At 44.9% G+C, this 11,289-nt stretch overlaps 1 protein-coding gene across 2 annotated transcripts in view; it reads right to left on the bottom strand.

Moving 5' to 3' along the window:
• Positions 1-3,328: 3,328 nt before the first annotated feature.
• Positions 3,329-11,289, bottom strand: part of OCRL (OCRL inositol polyphosphate-5-phosphatase) — a 55,058-nt gene continuing 47,097 nt past the window's right edge. Inside the window, exons 19-24 of one of the 2 annotated variants that reach the window (XM_065901231.1) lie at positions 9,412-9,435; positions 6,259-6,375; positions 5,252-5,336; positions 4,533-4,660; positions 3,668-3,779; positions 3,329-3,453 (exon numbers count right to left, since the gene is read on the bottom strand). In XM_065901231.1, the coding sequence (XP_065757303.1) occupies positions 3,329-3,453; positions 3,668-3,779; positions 4,533-4,660; positions 5,252-5,336; positions 6,259-6,375; positions 9,412-9,435 (591 nt within the window). The remainder of the gene's footprint in view (positions 3,454-3,667; positions 3,780-4,532; positions 4,661-5,251; positions 5,337-6,258; positions 6,376-9,411; positions 9,436-11,289) is intronic. The other variant, XM_065901232.1, reaches the window with a different exon arrangement.

Here is an 11,289-nt window from a genome sequence, read left to right as displayed (position 1 = left end):
AACCTGCCCTGCGGTCAGGAAAGCCCTCACGGGTCTCCTGTAACAGCAGCCAGGGATGTGGTTTCTAACCTCTGGGAAGGCAGTCACTGAGGCTGCTCTGCGACACCGCCCGCTGCTGTGTACAAACTGCTGGCCGTCAGTCTCCGTCCACTGGGGGGGAATCACTCGCAAAAGGAAACACCTTCTTCTGCCAAGGCTTCGGGTGGGGCTAGAAAAACCGTTCATGACGACACTGAATCAGCACATGCACCAGGGTCAAGTTCACAGTCAAAGGGGCTGTAAGAGGCCCTGGTTGTCAAGCAGCCTCCAGGCGAGGCCTCTTCGGTCTCGAAGGGAAAGGAATCAGAACGCCCAAATCCATACTGGAGATCTGCGGTGGCAGGGCAATAAGCACCATGCTCCAATTAGGGATCTCCTCTTAAAGTCTCAGAGTTCAGATTAGAGCCAAAAAAGAAAAAGCACAATTAAATTTATGGACTTTGTCACCCCAAGAGGTAATATAAGTTCAAAACTGATTTTTCAAAAGTTGCAAAATGAATTACGTGAAAACGGGCTCTTTGGGAGGCATGTCTACACTACTGAGGCTATGTTGCCAAGGCCAACTGGGTTCTCCCAAAATGTGGACAGCGAAGTTTGTCAGATTCCTGGGGCTGGCGCGATCATGGATCTGACCCAGTGTGACATTTATGGGCATATTAAGAATCAACATCTTTTCTCCTAACAGTGTTATTTTGTTGCCTGAATCCCTAGGGTCAAAACAAGAATCCTTGGCTGGCCTCTGAAAGCACTGTGACTGCTTTATTAACCTCTGAAAATATGTGGCTTCTTCTCCTCTCCAAGGGCAAATATGCTGAGAATTCTTACCATATTTCCCTGTAAGACAGGAAATGACAGTCCAGGCGTAGCGGTGGGGACTGCAGCGCAGTCAAGTGGGACCCAGTGACATAAGCCTCCCTCCTCAGTTCTTCCTAAGATCACACTTTGGTTTTTCACACAACATATATTTATTCAGAAAAAAAATTTGCAATAAATTATAATAAAAAAGATGACATGAAATACAGAATCCCACTAGCAGCTTTGCCTAGTGACCAAGACATTTGGGGGAAATACAACAAACAATTACAGAATAAGAATCAGGAAACAGTGAAAGGGAGACTAATAGCAACATCACCACGTGGGGTTGAACTGCTTCTTCCCTAAAAACGATAGATTCAGAGTCCTTCCCTACCAGCTGGATCTAAACTCCTTACTTCAGAGGCGCTAGGAAATAGTACATGAGAGGTACTCAGGAGTTAGAGGGTGGGGCTGGAGTAGGCACAGCAGGGAAGCAGATTTCTTATGTCTGCTCTATTTCTTGTCCCCCCTCCCTAGAGATTGTCTAAGACCCTCAACCCTGTGTACATCCCAGGACCAGAGCTGGAAGGAAGGTTGAGGCAGTAAAGCAACTGAGCGCATCTGCCTTCTGGAGAGTGAGCCGGATGCCGCACACAGCCCCACTAACCACATCCCTGACCACCTGAAGGCCCCAGGTGGCAGGAGACTGGGAAATGTGTCTAGGACAGGCATTTCCCTTTGTGTTATGACCCTGCCCCTGCTTCTATCATCTGCCTCTCCAGCGATCCCTTTCTGGACTAGTGGAGATGACAACACTGTTCTTCTGCTCAGTCTGCCATTAACTAAGTTCAACACCCAGCCCCTGGCCTAACAGATCTGCAGCTATTTGGCAACCAATAACTTGACTCCTACTTCTGTAATTCCCAATCAGGAGAGGCTTTAGCCAGAATATCACAGGATACATACCTTTCCTTCCCCCAAAGGACTCAACACATAAGACATGGGGGAATTGGAGAACCACTCATGGCGGTGCTTCCGCAGCTCTCTCCTTTGATGCTCTAGAAGAGTCAATGCCCAAGACCACACACAGAGCCTATACATGAGGCTCCTGGGATTTCATGTGAACATGTGACAATGAGTCAACTCAGGGTGGTTTTAATGAAAGAAAACCAGGAGGAAGCTAACTGCATCAGGCAGTTTTACAGTCAGTGGCTGGTGGCTGGTTTGCCAACCAACACAGATTAGTTTTTTTAAAAAAGGGCTGCCCCGCAGGAGCTTGAGTAAATGACAAGCTCAGAAGGTTGTCTTGGGCGGGAGAGAAGGTGCTTGGTTCATCCTACTGCACAGTCTCTTTTACACAGCACTGGAGAAGGTGACTGGGAGCTAAGGGCAGCTGGTTGTAGAGCCCAGAATCAGTCCTGATGAGGGAGTGGGTGACATCTGCCCCTGGTACTTCAGAAGACCGGAGAGGGGGGTTCTAAGGGTTATCCTCAATGCCCCTGCTGGGGGAAGGAGCAGTTTCTACAGAGAGGCCCACTTGAGGTGCAGCCTCTCTTTTTGACTGTGGTACAAGTGTTGCTCTGGAGGTGGATTTCTAAGTGGGGGATGGGCCCCACAGACACCCTGGATTGGTTCACATGTAAAATTTGAATAAGAACCAAAATGGATGGTAGGAAGCAGGACCTGTTGAGCATGAATATTCTCACTCTTGAAACACTCAAAGTGCTTCCACTCTGACTGTGATTCTCTCACATCAATGAGATGTCATCTCTAACAGTCCCTAACATTCTGCTACTTAGTGTGGTCTGAGACAAGAGAATATGGTTCCACCCATTGCAGATCCATAATAGGCCAATGTTAGAGAAATGTACAGATGCCATTGTAGTAGAGATGCACAAATGCATGTAACAACCACATGGAGATGGTTAACTCACTTTTGGAGACACCCAAGGAGTCACTAAGCTTCACCCAGACTTCTTTTGACATGATAGTATTAGCAGAGTAGGGAGCAAAGGGGGTGATACGGGGAGGGGGTGGGGCCAAAGTGCTTTAGACGAAGGACTACAGACAAGTCTGAGCTACAGCAAGTAGTGCTTGTAGGCCTAGAATGGGAACATCTCAGAGTTTAGGCCTCAGGTGCTAAGGACAATCACGACAGCTGGGCAGGAGGGCAACAAACACATCCCCAGGTAAAGGAGTGTAAATACAGATTTCTTTGCCTTACAAAGAGAGAACAGAAAAACACCAAAATATGGTAACTTTGGCTTGGCAATATAAGTCTAAAAGTATCTTGCTGCGTAGGGTATGGTAAGGGAGGGATTAGGAAACTCGCTTCCTTTCGCACTAGAAACAGAACTTTTTCATGCCAACAGCCTCAAAATTCTGCAACAGACCCTTCCTGTGGCATATCTTTTCAAATCATTCTGAAATACTTGGTGCCCAAGATCTTCCGCCTCTAGAATCTCGTAGAGTAGTAAGAGGAAAAGGTTTATTATTAGTCTTCATCACTCCCAAGCAGAAAACTCAGAAGGAACTGGGTAGCACGCTGGCGGTCACTTGGAGTCTGTCTTGCCATAAGGTTGGGTGGAGGCCTTAGGAGGAGGCTAGTGAAGAGAGTAGCTAGAGGGCAAGAGAAAGAAAAGGGGAAAACCCTTGGTCAGACACAACCTAAGCGAAGCCTCAGGGATGGGGGCTGGGGGGGCCAGGGGATGAGGTCAGTGGGAGGAAGTGACTGCCGCAGGCCTGGACACTAGGGAGGGAATACACGTGTGCACCGTACACGGACCGTCCTGACCAACGCCCCCGTGTGGCCATTCTTAGGAAGTGCTCTTACCGATCATGTTGGCGCTGACGTTGTTGTACTCAGTGAATTTTAACAGTTCTCGAAGGAATGCCATCAAGTAACGAAAAACATTTCTATGGCATCCTGGAAGCTGGGAAATCACCTGTTTTTTAAAAAAGGGGGTGGGCAGTGAGGATAACAGGTGGAAGAAGGGAGTAAGAAGAGCTCACAGCTGCCATAAAAGTAGTTTATAATCCAACCCTTACAGGACTCCTCCTTTATTTACTCATGACCAATATAGTACCTGTCAAATGATAACTCCTGAGGCAGAATGCTCATCCTGTTTGGCCCCTGTCCACTCAATAAGCAGGTCACGCAGTTATCACACATTCGCATGCACGCCCTGCCTCGGGAGCAGACGGGTGTTAGCCTGGTCTTTTCCCATCTCCCTAGGCAGGTGGCTGTGGTTTTCTCTGCAATGCCATTGAGCATGGGTGGCAGCACCTCCCGATACTCACTAGTCTGATTCAGAGGTATTCTCAGCTATTGTGCATCAAAATCATTTCAAGATTAAAAACAAACACCAAGAAGACAAAAAGAAAGGCTCACAAGTGTCACCCACTCTTCCTGGGCATGTCATCCAGAATCCCATGTACGATCTGTTTCACTAATCTTACCCCAGAGTAGAGGTATCCACCCTACTCAATAGGTCAACTGGAAAAGGGTGGCAAATATAATAGGAAATAACACAACCTAAAATTTAAGGGTCCCAACTCTCAATGCTGGTGCCCTGCCATGAACAACAGATCCAGACCCATCCTATCCATAGCTGGATGCCCAGCTGGTTTGGTAAAAATCAATGATTTCTCTGTGGGGGAACATGCCTCAAACACACTCTCAGAGCAATAAAATTCACCTGTCGGCAGATCCGGGGATCCTGAGCGGAGTCGAGGCATCGCTGATAGAGCTCATAACAGATGACAGGCTCTGGCAGGGCTTCCAGGAAAATGAGCAGCGCCTCAGCCACTGAGTGATTACTGCCAGCTGGATTGGCTCCCGTCAAGGGAAAGAGGCTCCAAGGAAAAGGCCACACTTAGACCCGATTTTCTCCCTTCCTCAAGCTCCCTCAGGGATGGTTTCCTTCCTCTTATTCAGAGCACCCTTATCCTAATTGGGGTTTGATATTTTATTGGTCCAGGTATGCTGCAGCTGAGTTGTTACAGAATTGATCAAAGACTCTTGGGAGGTTTGGCCCAACTTGAAAGTCAAGGGAATGTGGCCTGTAGAATGACAGTTCACACTGGAAACTAGTCACCACCGTTTCCCATCCTCCTCCCTGTCCTGGTGACAGGAGTGATCATTGGCTTAAAGCAGAACAGCCCCATGGCTGTGGGTCCTATGTCCCATGCTAATTAAAAGTCGCCATTATCTAACCCTTGATTCCTTTTAGTAAGAGTCTGATAAGGAGAGAGGTCGAAAGTTCCTGAGAGGAATTAACTGTATAGTCAATGATTACCTTATAATAAAAGACAGCTACAAAGAAAATAAAGATGGAAAAAAAAATCAAATGTAGGTGGGAAGAAGAGTTTGGGCAAGTACACATCCAGCTTCCCAAGCCTTTGTCGAAAAGGATACGGATTGTCTTGGGAATGCTGGTATCCAGACAATCAATGATCTGCTGTAACTCCTCCTGCATTCCAGGGGTTTGGAACAGGTCCTCCTACCAAAGAGGTCACAATGAATGGAACACAGCAAAATGATCAGCACTAAGGTTCTGACGATCACGCAGGGATCAGGGGAGCAGCAGGAAGCAAAGGGCAGGGTGAGGTGCATATTCGTGATTAGGAACACGAATATGTTCCTAATATATAAAAGGTGTGACAATGGCCCCTTTTCCCTTTATCATCTCTATAATCCGTCTGAAATTTTATTTCAAACTAGAAAATTATCTTCAGAGGTTTCAGCCTGTACCTGATATGGCAGGGGACTAGAGGACTCCATGGGGAGACCAGGTGTTCCCACTTCTAGCCTCCTGACAAGTAGAAGGCAGAATCCAAACATGGAACCACATTCAAATACCAATACACAGAATGCTAGGGTAGGAGTAAAAGGGCATGTCCATACCAAACCCTGCCTTCAAGTTCTTCACTTTTCCATAGGTAAGACAACATTATCTTTCAATTTAATCCCATTTTCTTTTTTGGAAGAATGGGTTAGGGGTGGCAGGTATTTTAGATAGGATTGAAAAGTGAGGACCAAATTAAAGAAATGGGCTTGAAGTTTGCTTTGGACTTTGAAATCTGCAATGCTTCCAGGACAGCTAAAACAGGCGTTACAGATTCAGGTGCTCAGCAGTCCAGGGGAAAGCATGTGTAGCCAGGAGACAGGGGAGGAGTTCGGCCCTGCTCCGCCATTACTCTTATGCCGTGGTCTTAGGTAAATCACCTAGCTTGCATGCTTCAGCTCTCACATCTGTAAACGGGGACACTTCCATCTGCCCAGGCAATCTGATATGACGGTGCTGCTCTGTGGAGGTGGCTTGGGAAAGTTAAAAGCACTGTATATACTGACGTGAGGTATTATCATTTCCCACTGGACTCACACACCTTCCAAAGTTGCAGGGCAGGCCCACTCTCACTCACCTGGTGACAGGCGTGTCTGAATAAGTGATCTACCAGGAGCCAGATCTCCTTGGGGACCTTAAGAGGTTTCTCACTGGCACCTTCATCCAAGGGAACCATCTGCAGCAGGGATTTCTCCTAATAGATAAAAAGGGGTGAGAATCAAAAGGGTCTCAATGAAAATTTCTATGTGTAACAATCTCCCTCAAATTCTGCTTATGTGGGTATGATCTGATCTTCACCTCTTAAGACTTTTCATTTTTTCTCACTGGGACACTCCTGGCCAGAAGGCACTTGATACGGATTCCCACAGTTAAATGATCTCCTTTTCTAGATGCTTCACTTAACCGTTAAGCATTCCACTTGGGTTTATTATGTTTATCACGTGCATGCATTGTGTGCTGTAAATCCTTTCAAGGGTGACACTGAGAACCAGCAATACAGTCACGGTAGAGCCCACACACCACCGGAGACTCATGGACCATTACATTACAACTGTCAACAGAGCGCTTTGAGACAGCAGCATCTACTTAGGTTTTTGTTGACTTTTTGTTGTTGTTGTTGTTGACTTTTAACTTATTCTTCTTTCAGGTCTTACCACAAATATCACAGCTTGCATTGTTGATTTAAATGACGTTCTCTGGTCCTCAGGAATGAAAGACAATTCACATTAGACCTACATATATGAATATTTCAGGCTTGATAGAAGGTCTAATTTTTTTTTTTTTGCAGTACGCGGGCCTCTCACCGCTGCGGCCTCTCCCGTTGCGGAGCACAGGCTCCGGACGCGCAGGCTCAGCGGTCATGGCTCACGGGCCCAGCCGCTACGCGGCATGTGGGATCTTCCCGGACCGGGGCACGAACCCGTGTCCGCTGCATCGGCAGGCGGACTCTCAACCACTGCGCCACCAGGGAAGCCCAGAAGGTCTAATCTTAAGGCACTAAAACTCAAAGTCTTAAGATACAAAAATAGTAAACTGAATACAGCATACCAAGAGCCAGAAATACCATGAAAAGTCTAGGCTCTGAGTCCAGAAGTTATTCTTTATAGTAGTAGCTCAGCAAAGAATTCTTGGGGCTTTGACTCCTTTCACCTAACTTTCTACCCTATGTTAGATTCTCCTGAAAGAATCTCAGAGGAAAACCCAGAAGTGACCTAAATTAGATCAGTAACTAAATCTGAACTTGAAAATGGGGAATAAATTCAATTATCTTATGTTTATATAGTCAAATATAAATTATACCGAAAAGATATCTGAAATAGCTTAAAAGGCATCTGAAGGCAGCCTTCATAAAAAATCTAGTGGAGAAAATGGTGACCAACTTTTGGCATCTTCCCCCTTCTACACCTCCGGCTTAAGGTCATATATATGTTCAAATTTAGGAAATGCTGTAAATTTGATCCACAACCCTTATTTAGCCATGTCACTTTAAGGGAAAGAAGAGAAGCATTTCATTACTTCCAGATAGTGTGTGCACTAGAACAGAGCAGAGGGTTCTTCTTGACGTTCTGTTCTTCAATACACACTGGTGACCTTTTAAAGCCACTGTGCGCCTTTCTAAGGGAATAAGGAAGAGAAGGCAGCATGACAGTTGGTTATCATTTAAAATCTATCTTCTTCACATTCGTTTCGCTTCCTTTCTTTCTTTCCCTGGGAATCTATCATTTGATATTCACGTTTCCTACAGTTGCCAGACCTTCTATCAGTGGCTCGCCCACTAACTTCTTTCCAGTTGCAAGTATTAAATCCAGGCATCTAGATGATATCTGAGCCAAAACACTGTCCATAATGCACTCTGCTCATTTTCTGGACCAAGTGCAACACACGTACAGATTCCTTAGCAGACACCTTGAAAGTTACCATATATAAATTATTCAGCACTGATTCATGTATTTAAAAAAAAATCTGACATCCAATTAGCACTCTTCCTGTACTAAGGCATTAAGGCAACACAAGGCACTGTTCAAGATGAAAAGACACATGGCCTGCTATTAACAGGGAAGGGCTGGGAAGTAGAGCCATCTCAATCCTTAGTGGTTTCAAAAGGTTAATAAAATGCCAGTAGGTTATATACACCATCCATTATCCATTTTCAAATTCATGTGTGATAATATGAAATGTCATACTTGTATCTCTGAAGTCTCGAGAAAGATTATGCACAAGAAACAATACTTTTTTCAAAAAGTCCACAAATTATCCTGAACTCTAATTTTCAAAGGGAAACCAGGCATGCTTTGTCTTCTTCTTTCAATGGGACACATTTAGTGCCTGATAAGCTCACACTCTGTAACGTTAGCGCTATTAACTGAAGCACAAAAACAGTACACCATCTCCACCAACAAACCGCATTAAACTCCACCAGATGGGGAGGTCACATTAGACACTGTGTGAAAGTACTTTAAGAATGTTTTTCAAGCCCACGTTTCTCTACCGGATGGCCCTGTGTGGAGCCAGGCACCCTCCAGCTTGAAGATGGGGAGGTGGCAAAGCACCGCAGAAGGAGCGTTCACTCGGTTCCTTCACTGGGTATTCAGAAGACCCAGGTTCTAGTTCCCTCTGCCCCATACCCCTGATGTCAGGAGCAGTATAACTTCAGCGAGGTTTTTAACCTCCTTGGGCCTTGGTTGTCTATTAGAAATGGAGAAGACACCTTACCCTGTCTGAAGGCAGGCAGCTCTACCAGACGATCCCTTATGATCTCATTCACCTCTAGGATTCTAGTCTATGATCTGTTTCTTGATCGTACCTGTGTATTCTTTCAGTAATTAATCACTATTATCACTTCCCCCAAATCACGCTTAATGCAACAGAAATTCATTTCTGCTTTTACTATCATTGGAAATGGAAAATGGCAAACGGTACCCTCCTCCATCTCACAAGCTTTCACATACCTCAAGACAGCTCTTTAGTTACTTCTTATTTCAAAACTACAAATCTGAAACCTTGAGTCCTATTGCTTTTATGTACTGGGTCTCAATGACTTGACTGGTGCAGTAAAATAAATATCTTTCCTGTACTTCAGACACACTTAAAGACAGCTGGCAGGACTTTGGGGGATTCTCATGGAGTCAGAGGTGTCTGATATGGGAAAGCCTCGGGATAAATTCCAGGGACCATGGCTAAATGCTAATCAAGCACAGGGAAACACATAACCGCCAATGGATTGCATTACCTTTTCTAGGAAGCTGTCTTCTTCCTGAGAGCAGAGCAGGAAAAGAAAGTCATTGACAGATAGAAAATGATTAGAATTAATTTACAGAATTAGAAACAGATCAGTATTATTAGAATGCACTACCTCACTAGATACATTTTAAATTCTTCAAATAAATCATGATTGTTGAAAATGGAACACATTCTCATATGCAAAGTTCTCTATCATGCGTATTCAAATTTTGTGCGGTATATTGAGACTATCGGTCAAGAAACATACATGTCCAGTCCTAGACTTTTGTGTCTTTTGGCAGCTGCCAGCTGACCCAGCCAGACACCCACTGATATTTCCTTTTCCTGTGCTGCCTGGAGGCAGGCCCTGCCGCTATGCTGTGTGGCACCTCGCTCACCCTGACGCCACTTCAGTGGAAGAATTTGGCTGTGAGCCCGACAGCGGCCATTCAGGAGATGGTAAGCTTCTCTCCTCTCCACTGCCATGCCTCTCACCACCATAGCTAGCCTCCCAAGCAGTATCTCACACTCCTTTCCATCGCCCGGTACCCTCTCCCCTCCTCAAGGGCCCCTAAAGTCCTCAAATATGGAAGTCCCTCTGAAATGCAAATTCATTTCATTTCAGACCTTTGTGGACCATAAGATCCATCATTATCCCCTACTGGGTTTTCCTATAGAGTATAAGAGAAAAAAGAGAAGCAGGCGAGAGGGAAAAAGGTACTTTTTTAATCGCCTCTGTCTTTTGTGCTATTATTACAATGTAACAATGACAACAGCGACAGTAACTACTGCCACCACTTAGGAGGCATCTGCCATGTAGCAGTAACTGCAATGGGCTCTTATACAATGTCATTTAGTCTGCACATATGCACAAAGTAGCTATTATTCCCGTTTTACAGATGAGGAAACTGAGGCTCTGGGAGATTAAATCATTTGCCCACAGTCACACTATTAGGTATTAACTGGCAGAATCAGGATTAGAACTCAGGTCTGACTGACTCCACAGTCATTACCACTATGCTCCCTTAGATAACTTGAAAAGGATAAACTGACTGCTTCTTAGACAGAGAGGCAGGGGAAAGCTTGGAGAATGTATTCTACTCCCAGCAGGCTAAAGACAGTTATAAGGCAGCAGGGTTAGTGGAAAGAGTACAGGCATGGGTGTCAGACAGTCCTGGGTACAAATCTTCATGCTACCTCTTATTATTTTGTACAGACTGCAGGCAAGTTAGTAAACTTCATAGAGCCCCAGTTTCTTCATCTCCGTAACAGGGATAATAACACTTACCTCACAGGGACACGGAAGCAGTCTAAAACACAGGGGGTGTGGGGCAGTGGTGACACAGTATGCCAGCAGCAGGCCTGGTCTCTCAAAGTTCCCTGCACCCCCCAGCAACTTCCAACCCCGCCATGGGCTGCCAAGAACTTGGATATAAATCCCACGTCTCGGTCTGAGAGTAAAAGGAAAAATCCTGATCTTACCTTCACAGATGTGCAGGAGGTTGGAGGTAGGGAAATATGTGTTCCCTGATACTCCAAGTAGTAATGCTGAATGTATTTGTCCCAAATGACTGTTATATATGCTGGGTAGGGTTTTTAGTATTATTAGGTACATTATGAATTAAACATGCTCTTATAGGTTTACCTAGACTTTTAAATACCATATATAGAATGAAATAAAAATAATCAGAGTAACAGTGCTTTAAAAAGTATACAATATTCATAGTATTGTAATTATAACACTTCTTAATGTGGAAGTTAATTCCGAGTGCCAAACATCTAATTTAACTAAATTCTGGAGCATAACCTTTTTTAAAATTTAGAACTACTTATTAACAAAGAGAGACTCTGCTTGTCTGACAGACTTCTCTATTTTCCCTCCTATGAA

Source organism: Phocoena phocoena, chromosome X, assembly GCF_963924675.1.
Source record: "Phocoena phocoena chromosome X, mPhoPho1.1, whole genome shotgun sequence".
In the NCBI taxonomy this organism is placed as follows: domain Eukaryota; kingdom Metazoa; phylum Chordata; class Mammalia; order Artiodactyla; family Phocoenidae; genus Phocoena; species Phocoena phocoena.
Note: the sequence above shows the minus strand (reverse complement) of the source record. Positions and strands in the feature narration are given on the sequence as shown.